Here is a 22,342-nt window from a genome sequence, read left to right on the forward strand (position 1 = left end):
CAAATCCACAAACTCGACTCTTCATGATAAATTATTTATTTGATAATCCACATTTTTAACAGATACAGTGTTGAATTTGATTTAAAATGTAATTGCTTTTACCCTCTTTACCCATAGCAAAAAATATATTTCAAAATAGAAACATAATATATTAGGCTATCTATAAAACAGCCAGTAAGGTGGATTAATATGATACCTGAAAATATTTATCATTTTTAAAATATTAAAAACTCAAATTACTATGGAAAGGGGTGAATGCCACCCAAACCCTTCTTTCTTTCATGGACTCGAGATGAACATGCAGTATTTTACTTGAAGTTAGAATAATAATAAGCAATATAAACAGTACACAAAATATCTCTTTTATAAAAAAGAACAAATACATCTTATTATTGCATACCAATTTTTTTGCATATGGTATTGCTCACTTTTTAATTAATCAATAGTAGCCTTTTTTTATTTATTTTATTTTTACTAAAGACAATGTACAAATTGTACATCAAGAAAGAAAAATAATAAAAAAACAAACACAATGTTATTTTGAATAACCATTCACATCACATTCTATAAATAACATGTGTAATTCATTCCTTTACATGTTATATTTTATTTCAAATAAAGTGGAAAGAAAGTTAAGGCATCACCTCCTTTTTTTTAAATGTATTTTTAATTAAAACATTTTAAATAAATTATGAAATGAGACAGGATACCTCATATTTTAACTCATTTTGTTCAAAAATCAAGAATCTGAAGGAAACAATCTATCTACAGTAATTTATAATATTTTTATAGCAAATCCCATTGTTGTTCACATTCCAGACTTTTATTGTTCATTTTAAATATTACTTCCTCCATTTGGTATATTTCCGAAATTGTTTCTCCCCATCTTTGAAATTGTGGGGATCTGGTTTAAGACAATTCTTTTGTAATCTGCTTCAAAGCTGCTATTCTGATTACCCTAAATATATTGTGATCAGTTTTATTTCTTAAGGACAATGACATTTTACCCAAAATAATGTTTTCTGGATGTATTTCTATTGTGCACTTAAATATTAAATGAACCTGTATAATCATTCATTTCTTTTAAGTTGTCAACGTAGAGCACTCTTTTAGAATTTGACTGTAATGAGCATTTTTATCTCCACAACGTCTCCAACAATTCCCTTTTACTATGCGATTGTATTTACTTTAACAGGTGTTATAAAATATCTCATTTGTATCTTCCAAGCAGATTCTCTCCAAACACTGGATTGAGTAGTATGGAATGTATTCAATGATATTTCTTGCTGACTAATTTTTATTTTTATTTCATCCTCCCACCTACATATAATTTCGTCCTGTATATCTCTTTCAAGTGCACTCTTTAACATTCCTAAAATGTGTATGGGATTAGTTGTATTATATGTATCATTTATTAATGGATGCATTTCCTTTTACTTTAACTTCTGTTAATAAACATCTTCTTACCTGTATATATTGTGAATTTGGAAGCTTTTTTGCTAGGTTTGCAAAAGTATCCATTCCTTTCTCAGTGAACAGTTGGTGATATATTTTTAGACCTCCATCTGCCCAAAACTTCAATGTATTATCTCATCTATTTGGCATGATATCAGGATCTTTAACAATTTCTTGTAAATTAACTACATCTTTCTTAATTGTACTTTTAGTTTTTTCTGACCAAATTCTAAAAGTACCTTTAATACAAATATAATCTATTGATTTAAATGTGTTGCTTTGTTTGGGTAGGAACTGGGATATACTAATAGGTTCCCCAGTTTGATGCGTTTCCATCTTCATTTCACTTTAGATTCTTCATTCATCCTAATCAATATAGGTTGAATTTGGGGAGCTTTATAATAATTTATTAACTTTGGGAGTTCTAGTCCTCCAAGCTTTTATTTTTGTCCTTTTGACAACTTACTGCGGAGATATAGCTCTTGTGGAGGCTTCACACAATCCACCGCAGCATCCACGCACAACTCACCAAGCGCCCCACTGAGCGCCAACCACATTATAGCGACCCCGAGGAGATTACCCCATGTGACTCTGCCCTCCCTAGCAACCGGGCCAATTTGGTTGCTTAGGAGACCTGGCGGGAGTCACTCAGCACACCCAGGGATTCGAACTAGCGAACTCCAGTGGTGGTAGCTAGCGCCTCTACCACTGACTTACCCAGGCCCCCTAATTTGTTTATGTTTTTAAAACAATATAGAGGTAAATCCTGCTGAGTCATCCTCTCACATGATTGGTTGTGTGCTGAAAACTTCCCTCATTCATGTGCACGAGCGAATAATCTAATCTTTAAATCAGGATCGAAACCTGAGTTGACAGAGAAAGTCGATGAGCTGAATCATGGTGCCGATTAAGCCTGATTGGTTTGGTTTGAATTTGTCAACCTGAAACCAATCCTGAAATCCTGAGTTCATTCAGCGACCTTCATAGTACTGGCATCAAGGAGACAAATAATATAACAAATAAATGAATTAAAAAATCAGGGAAATTAACCTACAAATGGCATACAAGTTGTCTATATGCATGGACGTTTAACCATTATTATATACCTCGGGTCACGTATATCTATCACAAATGGATCTACAAAATGCCCACATACTGTACATTTTCCAAAACATTTTTAAGACAATTAGAAAATAATAGGATAGAATATATTCTGTTCATAGTTTTAATAGTACACCCAAATGTCAATAGCCAATACTGGTCAATACTGGTCCTGTTTTACGTTTGCTATAGTTTACTTCCATTTTACTTCTTCGTCAACTACCAATGAAAAATGGAAATCTAGTCAATCACTGGAAAAAAAGCACCACCTTGAGTAAAAAAAAAAAACATGAATAATATGCATGTGTACACACATGTGTAATACTGATAATTCACCATTATTAGTTTATACAAGTGGAAATATATATTGCGACAACATCACATACATTGGCTCACTAGAGACCATATTTACTTTTGGTAACTAAACAATTAGAAAATTAGTTTTTGGCAATTTTGTTATTTTTTAATTGTTCCACAATTCATAGGAGAAAGGTTGAGAAATACTTAAGAAGTGGGGGCATAACTGGGGGCAAAAAAATGGATAAGGTAAAGGAGGAATAGACCTTATTAACCGTAGCACCATCTTTAATATTTAACGGTAATGAAAACGAGGCTGTGAGGGACAGACATACAGTCTCATCAACTGCATGCACAGTATAAATCTATTTTAAGATTTCTATTATAACTCATGTTGTCTAGAGTTTTTTGTCTACTAAATGTACTTGGAAATATATTCCTTCAACGGTTTGTCCGCAGAACGATCCATAAACAATTTAAACTGCAGTATAGTCCATTGAAGATACTGTGTGTCTAACCCTCACAGCCTCGTTGTCATGCCCATCAAAAATCAAAGATGGTGCTGCTGTGAATAAGGTCTATGAGGTCCCAGGTCACTAATGAACCGAGGTATGCATTAAAGGTTTAAACTAGGGAAATCGAAAAAAAGAGTTGCACAAATTTCCTTTAAAAAGTACATCTGAAAAATAATATTCGAATATTTCTTACCTTACGATATTTTACGAAGTATGCATTAATAGGGATGCCCCAGTCTCGACCTGCTCGCCACTCTAGATCATACATGTTGGGTTTATGCGTTTGAGGTGGGCTGACTATGATTGGTGCCTCAGGTCTGGGCTTGTCACTGATTCTCTCAGTCGGTGGTCTTATGGTGTCTCCAAGCCCCTCCTCCCGTAGGGAAAAGAGTTCATCACCCTCATCACTCTGGATAGGGTGGACAGATGGCTGGGTCTCCATGGGAACTCCAGACATGGAACTAGACAGGGGTTCTGTAACACAAAACAAAAACTTCCACTTTAATGACAAATTTTAGCAGTATTTGCTAATAACATTGAAAAAAAAAAAAACAATAACCCCAAGAGTTACAATTTATGTTTAACTCATCCTATACCATTTGTGCTACAGATATGAATGATACCTCAAATGGTACAGCTTGTTGAGGAGGGGTGTGCTATTACTTTTCTTAGTGACTGGACATACAACTTTATATTGGCATATTGGAATTATATATGGAATTAAATTGGAAACTTGGGGCTCTTTTGGATTTATCACCTAGCAACCACCCAGAACACTCAAACATTTACAACACCATAGCATTGAGTTGAGTATTTGCAGTGAATAATATATATTTATTTTAATAAGTTCATAATTTAATTTTCTTTTTTATAAACTACTTACAGTATTATTGTAATATAGTACACACAGCCATTAGTACTGCCAATATGCAAGGCAAGACACTTTTACAATGCAACCTGGCTCAACATAAACACAAAGTCAGCGACCTGTCCAGCATTACATAATAGAGCTTTATTTTATTTATTTGAATGGTCCACCTGGGAAACAATGCTATTTAGGAGAAATCTGACACAGAATTGGCAGTCGAATGGTCAAACATTACTTCTGTAATTGGACAAAGAGGATGTAAATTCTGTGGGAAAATGTGCAAATTCTGGTGTGTTTGTGGGTGACCAGGAACTGTTAAAATATGTCACAACAGAGGATGAATGGGGTAGCCACTTAATAAAGCCAGCTAAACTGTTGAGAAGCAGATATTTGAGAGGCGAGGCTTGGTTGCTGGTTTTTGGGGTCACTCATTGGGCCTGTTCTTGTGTGTGAATGGCACTGGTTCACTTTCCAAAACAAACAGCCCAGAGCCAGTAACACTAGAGCTCAAACTGGGCCTGCCACCAGCCGCCACACATTCCACCCATAAGCCATTAAAATACCAGAGAGAATCAGAGCCCTACACCATCTCACATACACACCTCCCAGACCAATACCTCTCTCACTCTTCAATAAATCTGGCCTGTTTGGGCCTCACCACGAGCCCCACAAGCTTTATGGATAAACCATGGTCTTACACCTGGCATTTGAAATTATTTACTTGGAGAACTACACTTTAACATTTTTGAAGACAATCTAAGTGGTGTCTGCCCATGCAAATGTCGTACCAGACTGTGTCTGGGCCATATATCATCTAGACTCACCCGCTGTCAGGAAGGCCTCAGCCTGGGTAGAGCCGAGCTCATTGGATGACTCACAGACATATCACCAAGCATGTGCTGAAGTCGCGCCCTGGATATACAGAGTGCTGCTTCCAGGGCGGGACAAGTTGAGGCTGTCGCCCGGTGCCCTGCCTGCAGCCTGAGGAGGTTGTAGCATTAGGGCAGGATGGGTGGGGATGGGATCAGCAGAGTTGTACCACCAGGAAGTGGCTGTCCACTAGCATTGCAAGTGAGCGTTACGAAGTCCCCCTCCACATAGGCGCTGCTCTCAAGAGGAAAGAGGATCGTGGGGTTGGAGCTCTCACATAAAAAGTATTACCTTTTGTCTATTAGCTTTATATATGCTTGTATATGCAATCTATATGCTTGTGTACTCCTAAAAGATGTCAAAAATTTACTTTCAGCAAATATACAGTAAACATTACAAATGTTAGGTCTTTTCTACCAAGAAATCGGACCTAAAATATATATATATGACTCATGCTGCCTTTACATTCCATCAGAATTATCATACATATGAGTTTCCTACTTGGAAGTTGAACAGCTCCTCAAGTCATAATTATGACTGGCAAGTATAGTAGGTGGAAGATGTAAACTTTCAACATGGCAGTGGACAGTTTGGTTTCTGTAGTGAATTAAAGGTTTTATTATTTTTTCTAAATGCAGCTACTTTGCTATCTCTCACCATTTTGGTTAGAGAATAATATCAATTAAATGACGTTAATAATTTTGATCGATTAAGCTTATCGATCGTCGATTAAAGGGGTCATGAAATGCTCTTTTTTTATATAGTTTTATTATCTTTCCTGAGGGCCACTGATAATTTGTGAAGTTTTTTTTCACCAAAACAGTCCTAATTTAGAAATATATTATCATTTTCCACCCTGTTTTTTTGCTCTCTGCCTGAAACGCTCGGTTTTGGCCTCAGCTCCTTTAAACGACATCATGAATCACTTTTAACATCATGCAGCCCCTCAAATACAGCCATATTTGAAATTCAATCAGAAGAGAATAAACAACCCCACAATATTATAAAACAACATTTCATGGTTTACACATAATGCACATCCAACACATTGCATCTGAATATATTAAACTGTTCCTCTCAAGCACAACTGGACGTGAGAGTCAAGCAATAGAGCCCATTATAAGCAATGGACATGCCTGGTGTAGACAAGGTTTCAGCACCATAAACTATCAAACAGTCATGACATTTGAAATATTCATTAATGGAACTGTTTACTTACATTTTTGATCGGGTCCAATAGTGTTTTTAACTGCCCCTTCCTTCAATGAATATTCCTTTGCAAAGCTTGAATCGTTTTATGACTAGTTCACAAGAAATCCAAGCTGAAATACGCTGAAGACACACTCACACGACGCACATGATAGTCCAAAGCACAATGAAGACGCACACATCCAGTTTCTAGTATCATCCTGTACTGAGGTGCACATCGCTATAAACACATCAAAATGGTTACAAGTACATACACCAACAATTAAAAATAGCACAGATGGGCGAAAGAACAGTATGTTGAGCCGATTGTGCACACAACAAGTGGCAGCAGCAGAATGTAACCGAATGGCTTACATGGGTCCCATTTGAAGTTTGCCCTGCTCTCTCTCACTCTGTGTTTACAAACTGAGCCCCAGGGCCAGGGGGCGGGGCCAAAGGTGCAAAGATGTAAAGTAGGCGTTGATGTTGTAGCTGTAGACAGTCATGAATGAATGGGTAATGAGTACCCCTAGTGACATAGGGAAGTCACGGAAGTAGAGAATGGGGTGTTTTGGCAGCTTGGTTTCAATAAATGCTTTTATTGCATTGGGGATTACGTTTTGAGTTTTACAGTAGGTTTTTATAGTCGAAAAACCTCTTATATGTCAAAATATCAAGGAAAATCTGATTCCTCATGACATGACCCCTTTAATAAATTTCAGAACAAATGTGTTCAGTAGTTAGGCCAGCAGGTGTTGAAAATACTGTCTATACAGTCATCCGGTGCTAGAGGGTGCACTGTCACTTTCGTGATGCATGTCACGTCTCTTCCTCTTTTGTAAAGATGAAGCGGGCTCAGCGGGACACCTTAGCATCATTAGAGAAGCGGAATGTTATGTAATGTGTTTACACAGTGCAAGGCTCGAAATTGCAACAATTTTGGTCGCATATGCTCCCAAAATGTAATCTGTGCGACCTCAAAATATATTTGGGAGAATTTGTGCAAATAATTGTTGTGGTGTGACCTGTTTTCATTTCTCTACAAAACGTTCGCTAATCACTGGACTATGTGCCTGCTGTGAGCTGATACAGTGACCGGTCCACCATTCTATTCAACGTTACATAACCAATTAAACTTCATCTTTACATTCTTATTTTCAATGCAGATTTTAGATTGGTTCATATTTGCCGTCAATCACTCCCTTTCACCGCACTCCGTTGTCACGTGTCAGGGAGCTAAATAGCACGCGAAATGTAAAGTACTGAAGAGAGAAGATGAAAAGAACACTGAGATATTTCTTTTGTAAGCTGCCTAAACTTACAGATAATGTAACTCCTGGAATTGGTGATGGCGATCATGTTGTGAATGTGGATCCACAAGCGGAAAAGAACGCTTAAAGTTTTCGGAGAGAGTGGCTGAAAGACTTTGAGTGGCTCTGCAATGAAAATGGCTCAATACACGGCGTTCACTGTAAAGCCTGTGGGACAGAGGTTGCAGGTAACACTGTGTATGCCACTGAATCCACACATTTTAAGCACAAGAGCTTGATTAAACACGGGAGCGCGCCAAGCAAAAGAAATGTCGGGACAAGTGTGTGGCAAAGAATTCAGGATCAGGTTTGATTGTTGAAGCTTTTAATCGTTAGGATGCTGCCGGACGTTCCGCTCAACTGGCAGAGCTGACCCGATCGCTCACGCGATTGCCAAAGAAGTGCTCGCCTTCACTAAATTTAAACCCATATTGCAGCTCATGAAAATGAATGGCATTGAGATCAACATGACGTACGCAAATGACAAGTCATGTGCCAACATCATTGGCATGATTGCAGGATGTGTAAAGCCCCAGTGGTGGTGTAGTTTTAAAATAAAATAAATCTGTTAATGTATATATATTGTAGTTGTGGTGCTCCTAAATTTTCGGTGGGAGCAGAGCCCTGCAGCGTGATATGACTTGACTTAATATAAAGTTGAACTTAATACGCACTTCGGTAACAAAATAAGAGTTCTCCAAGAAATATGCAAGAACGAACCTGACGTCCTCCATGTTTCATTTTCTTTCCAACATCAAACTGCTTGAACGTAACATACATGTAATTATGACTTCAGAAGTGGGAAGTAGGATTATTGCAATAGCACATGAAGGCAGCATCATTCTGTACACAAAGGTGTCGTGTAAATGTTATGTCCCAAAAAAATTGGCTGATTAGCAGTAGCAAGCAAATCGTGGTTTTCTCAACTTCCTGTGTTTCAAAAGGAAATATGCCAACACTAAAAACTGTGCTCATCAAGCCATTTCATTGGGTCTTTCAAAATAAAAGGGCAATCATTATAATCGTATAAATCTAAAGCATTAAATCCATGTTTTCACAGGCCCAGATTTGATCACATCTAATGTTGTTTTTTCTCCTTTCAGTGGCCTGCGGATCACGTATCTAACTCCAATCTTACCGTTAAACATAAACAACACTGCTTTAAAACTGACCTGCATTTTATCAGTGCAAAATAAATCACCCCTGTAGCTGAGCCAGGAAAAAAACTATACGGGCCAACATTTGGAATAGACCTCCATCATGTTTTATCTATTGTGAAGTCTGCATATATCTAGGCTTATCAATCAAGTTTGGAGACACAGAGTAAGCCGGAGGAATAGCCCAGTGTGTGTGTGTGTGTGTGTGTGTGTGTGTGTGTTAATAAATATAGGGATGTGTGTGATGTTGACAGCTGGGTGGTCTGGTCCTCATCATAACCTTGTGTAGTTACTCCTTACATTCCGCTGTCCAAGAGCTTATCCCCAACAGCACGCACAAAGCTCACTCTCACAGCTTTCTTCTTGACAGCCAAGTACCCCCCACCCCTCCACCCCGTTCTCCAGCCAAGCTTCTAAACTTTCTGGCCTGCTGGAAGGGTATACTGTCCTAATGCTATTGCTGCTCCATAGTGGGAGAACATTATATAAATATAAATCTATAGACAACATGAAATCAAAATTAAACCTATACTTTCTTAATAAATGTTCCTGGATTTACATCTGTATAAGTTATTGTAAAAAAATAAAAAATGTATAACTTGCTCCATTTCCGAAATGACTTTTCTTTTTGGCTGACATGAACAAGACCACATGGAAGGGGAGTAATATTTAAGCAATATGGTATGAGAGGCCATGCGATATTGTAGGGCTGCAACGAATGATTATTATGATAATCGATTAATCTAACGATTATTCAAACAATTATTCGCCTATTTGGCAATTATTGCAACGATTAATCTTTACCTCTTAACCGATTATTCAGATTGTGCCCCAAATTAAAAGGTTGTATTAAACGTGCTTACTAACAATAAAGAGGACAAAATCATCTTTTAAAAATATCTCTAAATGACATTCACTGAATTAAAGCGGGGAAAAAATCCTATTGTTATCAAGTGTTTTTGTCTTGTTTTCCATTTAAAATTGTCTAAAAATCCATAAAACAAGATACATTTACTTGAGAAGCACCATTAGACTTGCTTTAAGAGAATGTATCTTAAATATAAGTGTATTTTGTATATAAGTGTATTTTTTCACTTGGTTATACTTCTGCAAGTGCAGTAAAGACAACATATACTTATATTCAAGATCTATTCTCTAAGCAAGTCTAAATATCTTATATGCTGTTTCTCAGTTGAATTCATCTTTTTAAAGGATTTTAAGATATTTAAAAATATATGTATTTTTTATAATTTATTCAACATTCTCAGATAACAATTGTATCTTCTGCAGTACAGCTGCTAAAGAAAATGCATATTTTCTTCACGATAAGAAATGCACAGCGACATATGTGCAGCAAGCACACACGCTCAAGGGACGAGAGTCCCTGCGACAGCGTGTGCATCAGCCGGGAGTAGTTTCAAAATACTTTTGATTTGTCTGATTGCTCATTTACATTTACAGATGCTTTATCCAAAGTGACTTACAGTGCACTTATTACAGGGACAATCCCCCTGGAGCAACCTGGAGTTAAGTGCCTTACTCAAGGACACAATGGTGGTGGCCGTGGGGGTCAAACCAGTGACCTTCTGATTAACAGTTATGTGCTTTAGCCCACTACGCCACCACCATCACTCCTGCTCAGAAAACTATTAGCACACCTCTTCTCAACAAGCCATATGATTTGATGTATCATTCATGTCCGTAAAACAAAACAAGAGTTATGCGGCAAAGTTATCACTTTTCACAAATCAATAAAAATGCGATGATTAAATCAAGTCCTGCCCTACATTATAGCCCGCTGAATATATTACTGTTTCGCTTTGAAATCCGTCATATTATAGATACTGAAGCCATTTGACATTATCTTTAAATCAACAAATATTTGTGTAAAGAGAAGTGGCTTGTACAGAGAAGCAGCAAATTATATTAATATACCATCTACAACCAAGGACATTTTAGCAAAATGTTTTTAAACAAATACTCAGTCAAACAACTTTTAGCTTTGGTATATTAGGCACTTTTCCACCATCTGGCTGAATGGTTCTCATTTTAAAGCCTTGCCGTTGGGTACCGATAAGGCACGATATCCACTCTGGTAGGATTAGAATTGGCCGACTGAGCAAGTGTCCAATTGTCGAGTCGCCACGTCAGTAAAGCCATTCCACCGGGACTTTTCTCTGTCTTACGGTTGGCTTTCTATGCTGAGAAATCTGGGCTAGGAATGGTTTGTAACAGTATGGTACAGAACCATTACTCACCATGCTCAGAACCATTCGGCCTGATGGTGGAAAAACGTCTTTTCACTGCTACTTCATTTTAGTGTTGGCTTACCTAACTGGACACTGAGTCTGCCTGCCGATTGGGCAGAGCTAATTCTGTTGTCAAAGAAACACTGGTAGATTCCCTGATCTTGAGCCACCACTGAGGAGATGTGAAGGGAGGTGCCAGAGATTTGGAGGCGGGATGAGGAAGTGAGAGGGGTGGAGTTGAGCAGCCATGTGATGTTGGGGGTGGGGTTACCATTGGCAGCACAGGATAATCGCACAGAGGAGCCCATGGTCACAGTCTGGTCAAACAGACCTAGCATGATGCTCACATGCTCTGTAGAGAGGGGATGCAAACTGAAATTATTACTTAAAAAATAAAACTACATTTTTATATTTTCTGGAAAAATGTAAATGGTGCTTGTCATTGTAAAACTCATCACCAAAGCATGTGGATATTCTGCATTGTTACAACTACTATTTCATGAATTTCATGCACAGAACATTGCCCTTTGGCTGAAAAAGCAACACAAACCTGAACTGCATGTAGTAAAGGGAGCGGACCCAAACCTTGTAAACATGATAAGATATTAATATTTACCAAGTACATTCACAGTGTAGTTGACACTGACCACAGCTCCATGATCAGTCAGAACAGAGCAGCAATAAAGGCCTCCATCACTCAGTTGAATGTCACTCAACACCAGGTTGCTATGCAACAACATCTGTTTGGAGCTCAGTGATAGCTCCATCCCATATTTAGTCCATCTGACGTTTGAAGATGTACTTCCTGATACAACACACTCAAGGGTCAGAGACCTGGATTGTTCCACCGACAGATTCTGAGGGCTGATGGGATAAACTATCCTTGCAGGAGAAGAGCCGTCTGAACCTAAAGAGAAAAGTAGTAAATTAACTTAATTCATTAGCTTCACTTCACATTTCCCAGAAGCCATGTAAGTGCACAAAATATGTATTTAATGATTAATTGCTTCAAAGATATTACACACAATTTTAATTTATTGTATACTGGCAATTATACAACACTTGTACTCTGCTGAGAAGCCCAGCTAAGACTAGACCAGATCAGACTAGTTCATGCTGGTTACCAAAAGTTCTATGTTTTTTGGACATGGTACAACAGTAACACCATTTTTTGGACATGTCACCACCGTACTACCATTTTTTGGACATTAACCATGGTAATACCAAGTTTTTTTGGGATACTGCACCACTGTACTACCATTTTTGGACTTGTCCCATTGTAATACCATGTTTTTTGGACATGATACCACAGAACTGCTATATTTTGTTTACTATGGTAATGCCATGTTTTTTGTTTTTTGGATATGGTACCACTCTACTACCATTTTTGGATATGTATCATGGTAATAACATGGTATTCCTTGAGGTACCTTGAATACCATGTATAAACCATGATACATGAATATAGTAATGCTTAAGTACCTTGGTGTACAGCAAACTACCACACTAACACCATATAGTGTTCCACAACAAAACATTGCAAGGATTGCCATGTCGTTCACCCGCTTAACTGGTGGAAAAAGCTGGTTTACCAAGGAAGTCTTGCTGTTTAATTTGGCTATGAAGCCTGGTTGGGGACACCTGCACACCATCATCCCATGCTGAATAATAGCATCCAAAAAAACAAACATATGCTGCTTTATTCAGCAGGGTAATTCCAAAAAATATGAACTACTTGTGAAGTGAGAAACATAATTTTCATATATATGTGATCACCAAAAAAAGGTTTGAGTGTATCAAGTGTATTCAACCAACCTTTGACAATGAGTTTAGTGCCATGGGCCTCTACTTGAGTATCTCGAGTAAGAGGATTAAATGCACCACACTTGTACATGCCCTGATGTTCTGAAGACACAGAGATGATTTGAAGGTTCCCAGAGGGCAGGATTAAATACTCGTCTGAAAAACAGAGAAAACAAAACAAATTCTCAAAATGTTCAATTGTGTCTTAATGTGTTTCTTTGAGGGTTTAGCATTTGCGGTTGTCTCTTCAGTACCTGTGGATTCTTCCAGCCATTTTCCCCGTATCCGGTAGCGCGGCAGAGCGGGTGGATTGCTCCGAGGGAGGGGGCATTCGATAATGGCAGTGTCACCTTTCGTCACTGTTAATGACCGGCGATGGGTCTCTGAAAACTCCTCGATACCTACATGAAGACATCGCCAAAATGCTCAATCACTTTAAAACCTCACATATAAGGGAACTTTGAATGAGATTTGTTTTCCAGTAATGACTGTTTGACTGTACTGCACTACAAGGGTAAAATGCAGTAACTAAGCCATCACTAAATCTGAGCAAAACAGCTAATTGGTCTTAGTGTGGCTACTGCAATTTTCACATGCCATTTTCTCTGAACCCCAAATCCCTCTGTCACAAGACAGATCATATTCTAAGAGACCCAATTTCGAAAACTCAAATATGACAAAATGTGCAGTTACTTCATTTTGCCTTTGCACAGCATAATACATCATTCCACTTATTCCATAGCTATGTATCAAATTAATAAATAAACAGATATGAAATACTGATTTGAATGAAAATTATTTGACTATACAAGAAGAAAGAGGTTGCAATATTATATGAGAGTCTAACACAGCTTTGTAGAAAATCGGTTTCCTGGGACAAGGGTCATTATACAAAAATATTTGACAGCAGAATGGTATGATAGACCAAACAGAATTGGGTAGAATTGGGTAGAGCAGAATTTCAGAGAGTTGTGTAATGAACTGGTATATTCATCCATGGCAGCAGCAATTCACACAAAGGCCTTCAGTCAAAGAGGTGTTTTATATTGGATTGTGAGTAGCAGAGAACGTGCTTTCTGCCGAATAATGCAACCTTATCTACAAACCTGATTAGGCCCCGGGCGGACCACTGAGGTGGTTGCGTCCGATAGGGCGCCCTTCCTGGCATCAGCCCTCAGTACGGCACAGGAAGCCCCGGGCTCATTAAGGATACTGATGAAGAGGTGTCTGGATAAGTGCCAGACTGAAAATAAAGAACCATTTCCTTCCCCTCAAACACTCGTCTACAGTCGCCTATTCTCACAGTGTTAATGGCTCAAGAAATCTGCCTTCTGATACATCCTGTCTTTCTTCCCTAGCGGTCTCTTTGAACTGCATACTTGTAGAAGTTTTGTCCCTACAGCTGTACTAAGAATGTGTGTGTAAGCATACAGAATGTTTCATCAAATGCGCCTACCTGCAATATGCACCCAGGCATGGCGACTGACAATAGATCCGGTCTTGGACTGAGCCATGCACTGGTAGGAGCCTGTGAGATTTGACTGAAGGGAAGACAGTGAGAGGGAGCCTGGACTGACTTCTATACCAAGCTGGTCTGCAAGGTCTAGGGGCCGGCCCTGGAAGAGCCAGTTGAGTCTGGCAGTAGCGGGACGTGCCGTGCAATGCAGTTGGACAGTACCGCCCTGCTTTTGTACCACAGAGAGAGGCTCCACACGGAAGGAGAGAGACAGAACAGCTGAAAAGGAGACACAAAGAGAGGGGAAGAGAGAGGAAACAGACATCAACAGACCAAATACAATACATGTGGTGCTGTTCTAGCTGGTGAACAAGCATAGCCATGATGCTCACTGGCAAAAACATGAACATTCTTTGGCATCAACCAATAATTAATCGAGTGTGAAACAGACAAACAGAAATGTAAGAAAATCTGCTAAATTCCAATGGCATTGTGGAGGTTCACAGAAATGTTTGCTCTTTTGAGTGTGTGTGTGTTAGCATTTGTGTCTATGTGTTTAAGTGTGTTGCTTACACGGACAGTTGAGGAGCAGGGTATGGCACACACACAGCACAGCAGACAGTAATCTCAGGCCACTGTCCTCCATGGCACAGTTTCACCACTGCGCACCAATAAGGGGCCTCAAACACACCCCTTCCACACACACTTCACTCCTAAAACACACACACAAAAAAAGACATGTAAAAACATATGAAAAGTTGAACACATCAATAAAACAGAAATGACAACAAAAGATCTTAGGGCAACGCAGAATCTGCACACTTTTTCTGCACTGGCTATGGGAAAAATGTCTTTAAATTTGGTAAAACAAATGAGAATAATCCATGCAGGTCTAGTTATTATCAAAGACTCCCATTCAAAAGTCTTTTGTGGGTGATTACCAGGGTGTTGCTAAGGTTTTCTGAGTGTGTTTAGCAAGTTGTTAGGTGGGTGCTTACTGGCCAAAAGTCAAAAAATTATATTGTGGTCCCTGAATATGGCTTAGGTTGGGTCTCTCCATTATTGTAAGGGTGTTTCTTCAATTTAGGGACCTTTCATGTCCCAGGAGTTGCTTGTTATTAAAACAAACAGATTTCAACTTCTTTCTTTTTGTTATATGAATGTCTCATTAACACTGAACTGGAAACTTTTTACCAGGCCTTCATCATTTATTTTTGATACTTTTCAAATGCCATTCATGTATAGATTTTGCCATTTTAGCCTTGTTCCAGGCCTATACTTACAAGATTAAACTATGAAAATGAAATAAATAAATATAAAGTATTACATGTTTAAACAATGGGTGAAAAAAACTAAGCATTTCAATATTTATTGTGTGAAAATTATTTCTTATACTCTCCCACAGTTGTGGCGTCATTTCCACCACACCAATCAATTTTGTCCCTATTTTTTCTCTCTCAAAAGTTAGTGTACTTGTTTATCAAGTCAACAAAGGTGTCAGTGAAGAGCTTGCTTGAGATTAATAATGAGACAAGTAATATGTGATGAAATAAAAGAAAATAAGAGATAAATATCAATTGCGATTGGGTATCATTTCCAATCAAGCAGTAATTTTGCCAAGTTATGCAAAAAGTGTGAAAATATTATTTATGTTTGTGAATTTAGGAAGCGTAAAATGTTAGCAATAAAAGTAGCCTTAATTATTGGCACAGTGGTGGAACTTTTTAATGACTTTTAGAAGAAATTACAAATATCCTATGATGTGTGTATACTCATCAGTATTCGTACGACTTTTCTAAATTTGGCTAATTTGTGTGATATCATGCGTCAGCACTCGTTTGAATTCCTACGACTTTCACTACAGCCAATGACGTCGCTGGACATCATTTCCATCTTTAAGCGACAATTCCTTGCTTCTGTCACACACACCAGCTTACTATCATATTTGCACACATTGGTTAATTTTAAATAAGGGGTTTGGGTTAGGGCATAATACTAATAAGTATGTCTTGTGCGCCGAACTCATACTTAATTCCGCATTAATCATCCAGGAATTTGCACGTGATGAAGTCGTATGCGTTTATGCGAACAACATTGTGCGAGACCATGTGAAATAGCCAACTCATAAATTATGTATGACATTTCATGAGATCAGGCTGGTATACTTTACATTGTTGGACATTGTTAGCAGACAAAAATAGAAGATAAAAAATAATAGTGAGTATGAAATATGTTTAAACAAGATTTTAGTTAAATCCACATTGCTAAAAGTGCCAGAACTTAAAGAAACTCTCGTAAGCCTATAGAATCATTTCACCTAGTAATTGTACCCAAGAAAAAAAATTATCTACAAGTCTGATTGTTTAGAAAAGTAATAGCACACCTCTCCTTAGTAAGATGTGAGATTTGAGGTATCATTCGTATCCATATTACAAAAGTGCAAGAAGAATTGGCATGTCCAAGCTTAATACTTGTTTCAAATACAATAATACTAGTGATACTTGCCTCAGCAAATAAAACATGACATGGACACTTTCTCTGCAGAAACCAAGCAGCACTGTTCTCATCCCTCATCTGCAGCTGGTTGTGAGGTTCAGCTTGCAAGAATTATACCGCCTAACGTTCCACAGTTAATCCTAAACAATAATTTCAATAATCTTTATGACACATCCCCTTATACACTCCTTGATCTCACACAGTCTTCCCCAATGAGAAACTGATTTCTGCTGATCTACAGCCCCTTTCCACAGAGAGACTCTCCAGTAAAGCAGGAATTCCTGAAGCTCTACGCCCCCTCACCCACCCGCAACCCACAACCCACAACCATGCCTCTCCCTCGGCTTCATTCCTGCCCGTCTCTGATGGACTGCAGTCGCAGGGATATCACTCTCCTGTCACAGTGCGCTGCTTTCTCACAGACCCACTGTTGCCTGAAGAGCCGCCACATGGTGTTCACACAGTCTCAAACACTAACGGAAAGACAGGGGGAGCGCCCAAAGGATGAGACACGGAAAGGAGTGAAAGGAACGTAATTAGGATCACTCCCCTTTGCTTTTGAACCCGTCCCTCCCATAGCGCTAGTCCACTGTATCTGGAATATGCTAATCCAGAGGGCCTTTGATCAGAGGCTCCTGGTTTGTGAGCGTAGTTTGGGCTGGGGGCCTGTGGACAATGGCCATCCAGCTGTGATATTCACACTGTGTGTATCATAGGGCTCTGTGCCTGGCCCAACACCAGCCTGAAGTACAGGCCACTTGACTGGGTGAAATTAAAGGGTTGATGTCTGGGTGGGACCACTAGAGCTGATCAGGTCCGTGACGGGGACACACACATCCTCACAAACACATGCAGATACTTTTTCACAAACAGGCAAACTGATAATTTCTCCTGTGTTGCTTACAATTCAAAGCCCTTTACACTTTCAAGAGAAATGTATATTTGGATTTAAATCCCATATACCCCTTGTACTGAAGTGGGTTTTGACCTGGGACTATAAGCAACCACCTAGAAACCAACCATAACACCCTATCTGCCACTTAGCAATGCCCTAGCTGCCACCCAGGAAACTCTTGAACCTCATTGTATCACCTTAGCAACCACTGTTAAAACCTAGCAACCGCATAGCAACACTCCAGCAACCACCCACAACATATTAGCATCATGGTGGTGAGTTTAACATGAGCAAGCACAACTCAAACTGCCTTCAGAAAATGTTAAATCTAGTTAACTGTAGCATTCTAAAAAGAATACAATGACCCATAATTTATTTTACAAACACTCAAACAAGCTTCAAACAAACATACATACACATACATCTCCCCCATGACCACTCAGAGGAAGACGAAGTAGGAAACACAGGAAATAATAAACTCTCTCAGCCTCCTGCTCACGCCCCTCTAACCCCAGAGGTCAAGGTTCACTGGGGAGCAGAAAGTCAGCGGGTGTCTACCAGACGTGGCCAACCCCTTGGGGTTACCCCCAAAAACAGGGTGAGAAAAAGGGGGACAATGTCTTTACTTCACAAGCATAAACAAGAGCAAGACAGGCAGCAAGACACACAGGCCTTTTGTAAACTAGACACTGTGGTCATGATTTTAAATGGGTGGGTGCTTACTGGCCTAAATCAAAAGATGATATTCTGGTCCCTGAATATGGCTTGGGTTGGGTCTCACCTTTATTGTAAGGGTGTTTCTTCAATTTAGGGACCTTTCATGTCCCAGGAGATGTTTGTTATTAAAACACACAGGCCTTTTGTAAACTAGACGTCATGATTTAAAAAAAAAAAAAATCTCAAAGAAACTTTACAAAGATCAGTCATAAACTCAAAAGATAATGGAAATTTGTGAGTGTATGTATGTGTGCTTGGTTTGTCAGTCCTTGGATTAGGGTAGTGTTTCTTTGTCCACAAGTCCCAACAAGCCCTCTGCAGTGCCCCTATGCCATCAGTGGAAACAATCTGCTTCTCACTTCCAGAATAATAATATATAATTGCAACAATAACAACAACCTTATATGAAACACACAGCATAAGATGGGCAACACTGCACCATGTCAATGAGATTGTGCTGAAAAGGCTATGTACCCCCCAAAGAGATGGGTATATCAAGATATCTGGTGTGAAGAACGATGCTGAGCGACTTGTTATCTCTGCAACAGATCTGGCATGATAAGGAAACACGAGCATCATTCCTGAGTTTCATCTCTGTGCCTTTCTTTTGACATCCGCCTGTATGTGCCAGGCTCAGGGCAGAGAGACACTTTACAGGATATTGGCTGTCTTCCATCAGAGAGACTACCTACTAGATCGAAGGAGAGATAGTAGGGAACTGGAGCAATAAGGAGCCTTCAATAAGAATTATACATGTAAAGAGAAAGAGACAGAGTGGGTAGTGGGTAGTGAAGTGCAGAGGCATGTCTGATGGCAGAAGGGAAGTCCCCTATACCTGCTGAAGATCTCCATCATACAGGCCACATCAAAAGAGAAGATTAAGGGCAGAGGGGAAAAAAGAGCAAAAGGAAACGAGCGGGTGACAAAGAGAGTATTACGACAAAACTGACAGTGCCTCTATTTAGGTAACATCACTTCATTTCCAATGACCTGAGCAGGAATGTTAGCAAATGCTACATCAGTTAGCACTCTTTGAACCTGTGACAAATGGGAAATATTTACTCTTAGGTCATCTACTTCTTGCAGGGGGAAAACAATAGATATCTGCTGGTTTTTGAACATGGTAGATGGTTAGATGCTAGTGGTCTACCAGCCTGAAAGTTTAAACAAGATGTCTTTCAACAACTAACCATTTTCCACCAGCCTGCAGTAGGGGTGGGCGATATGACCAAAATCTTATATCATGATACGAGTACTTTTATATCATGATAATTATAGAAATCTTAATTTTTGGGGGGAAAATTAATAAAAAATGGGCTTATGTATTAAATAACCATATTGGAATATCTATTTTGGGGTAATTCTGTCAGTGAATTAAATACTCTAAAATATTTCCTCTTAAATAATTTTCTATTTACTTGGAGCCTGACAATATTCAGTAGATAATGCTAAATTTTACATTATGCCACATTTCAGTCTGATATGTTGTTGACCAATATTATTATAAACTTTCCTCAAGAAATTTGAGATCTTCTAGAAAAAAAAATATGTAAACTCTTTTTGCAGAAAATAGTAGCGCGCTTGATCCCGCTCTGCACTCTCCTGTAAACATTGAGAATCCTGCTGGACTTGCATGCAGAGAGGCTAAGAAATACTTATGTACATGAGATCTTCTAGCTAGCTTTAAAATTATTGTATTTCCCCAAATATCAGATTAAAACTATTGGTGGAGTTTACTAATAAAGATGTCAGAGTCCAGAGTTTCCCTGCAGAAAACAACTAAGTCCAGCCTAAATTGTCATGCTGGTCTTCTCTACATTATGCTGGTCTTGTGCTGGCCAGTACAACCATACTGTTCATTAACAAAGCTGATCGAACAGCATGGTCTTTAAAGTGACACAGGTTGACAAAGGAGATGTTGCTGGTAAATTAAGTTAGTTAGATGCCTGGAGGGAACAACAGCATGGCTGGTGACCAACTTCTAAAGTGCAACATATGTGGGTGATGAACTTTTAAGTGGGGCTATTTGATTCACAGGGGCAAATCTACAGCCAATGTGTCTGATGTTTTGGAAAAGCTAACTTTGTCCATCTCCAATCTGTTTTTACACTTACAATATTTAGTGTGGACTTAAATAGTGAGGAAAAGAAGAACCAAATATGTTAATTTTCTGAGAGAGGAAGAATAGTAGACCAGCAAATCCACAGGCAGTTTATGATCATAAATTCAAGCTTATCAGCTGTCAGTTCAAGAGCAGTTTTTCCTTTCTGTTACTCCCCATTTTGGAATAAGGGAGTAACTTCCCTGCCAAAGTTCAGGGAAGGAAGACAGACTCAATCTCTGGGGATATCTGAGAGTATTCATCCTTAAAAAATGTCCTCTGCAGTTTTACCAAGGCTATCCATTATTTCATGCACAATACAGAGTATCATTTCTTAAAATAAAGGCAGCTCTGATACCTTCATGCCTGTACATGACACATGGCCTCTGAAATAACAAAATGTGAGAATGCTGGTGGAATTGCAAGATGGATGCAGTGAAAGCAAAAGGTTTTCTATCGGAATGACACCAGGGAAAATAAACATTCTCACAATACCCTAGGTGTATGTGTAAAGGAGGAGTGAGGTGGCACCTGCAGTCCCATAAAAATGTGCGAGTAAGTAAAGACGAGTCCTTCTCTGCAGGCAGTGCTTGAAGTCAGCCCTCCGCCCAGATCCCTGTCATATTGAGTAAACACGGACAAAGAATCAAAGACCCCACAGGGCTCTTGTAGAACAGGTCATGACTGGAACACATTTTGGAAGCCTGAACTTAACAGGTAGGAAACAGAGAAAGAGGACATTGTAGTGGTATATCCTGAGAGGTGAATAACTTTAAAATTTATACAAAAGCTCTATGGAAACAAACATTTTACTGCACAAATCAGTGGTATGGCTAGAGGGTACAGATAGGAATGCAAACAGCAAAGAGGACACAAAAACCTACATTGCAAATATGAGGGACGCCACATGGAAAAAGAAACAGATCGTGAAAGTGTGACTCCAGAAGAGTGCAAAAACACAAGAGCTGGTGAATATATTTTCTGATAGTCTAATCTGACCTATGTGGCGAGCCTGATATTTCTGTTGTATCCTGAACCTGTCCGCACTCGCCCCCACAAATACTGACAGAGGAGCTGCTCTCCACACATTCCACAGAGGGAGAGGGAGGTGAAGAACAAATAAAGCAGTACAAAGGTTACAAAAAAGAAGAACAAGAAAATATGACACAGACACAAAGACAAACGGAGTAACCCCCTCAACAGTGAGAGAAAGACAAAAAAGTCTGGCACAGAACAGGAGGCAGGAGAGAGCGAGAAAGTGAAAATGCCAGTGAAAAAAGAAGGGATTCATTGGGAGGTGAATACTTGCCAAACCTCAGCTTATTTCCCCAGCTAATGCCTGACAGACAAACTCATACTGTGCGAACCTTGCTTGTAATCCTCCCACTCTACTGATTGTACAACATGGTGTGTAATAAGATAGACCCAGTGTGCAGGAGAGGAAGAAAGAGATGGACAGAGAGAGGGGGGCGGGAAGCAAGGCCCAGTATGAACAGACCAAGAGGGGCTATAATGGGCTACTATTGGTCTAAGTGGCAGGAACGAGGGCAGCTCCAGGCCATGCAGATGGGACTAATGAGTGGAAATGCTAGGCCTCTAAACCGAACAGTCTATGTGTGATTAAAGGGGGCAGAAATTATTAAGAGAGAGAGAGAGAGAGAGAGAGAGAGAGAGGGAGGAAGAAGGCTGGGGGGAGAGAAAAAAATAAAATACAAAGTTAATCTGTAAGGTACTGAAAGCAGTAAAGGGGGCTGTAAAACAAGGAAGGAATCTCTTTCTCTTTTATCGCGAATAGAGGTAGAAATAAAACTGAAGAACTGTGTATCTGCATTGAAAGGTTTGTCATTCCAAAGAAAAGGCAAAC

General features: G+C 39.2%; 1 protein-coding gene across 1 annotated transcript in view; it reads right to left on the minus strand.

The window, feature by feature from the left end:
• Positions 1-22,342, minus strand: part of LOC127623151 (cell adhesion molecule-related/down-regulated by oncogenes-like) — a 63,459-nt gene that overhangs the window by 19,966 nt on the left and 21,151 nt on the right. The window contains exons 2-8 of the mRNA XM_052097425.1: positions 14,843-14,982; positions 14,270-14,548; positions 13,068-13,214; positions 12,826-12,969; positions 11,627-11,917; positions 11,093-11,362; positions 3,562-3,842 (exon numbers count right to left, since the gene is read on the minus strand). Of these exons, the coding sequence (XP_051953385.1) occupies positions 3,562-3,842; positions 11,093-11,362; positions 11,627-11,917; positions 12,826-12,969; positions 13,068-13,214; positions 14,270-14,548; positions 14,843-14,915 (1,485 nt within the window). The 5' untranslated portion in view covers positions 14,916-14,982. The remainder of the gene's footprint in view (positions 1-3,561; positions 3,843-11,092; positions 11,363-11,626; positions 11,918-12,825; positions 12,970-13,067; positions 13,215-14,269; positions 14,549-14,842; positions 14,983-22,342) is intronic.

Source organism: Xyrauchen texanus, chromosome 29 (genome assembly GCF_025860055.1).
Source record: "Xyrauchen texanus isolate HMW12.3.18 chromosome 29, RBS_HiC_50CHRs, whole genome shotgun sequence".
Lineage (NCBI taxonomy): Eukaryota > Metazoa > Chordata > Actinopteri > Cypriniformes > Catostomidae > Xyrauchen > Xyrauchen texanus.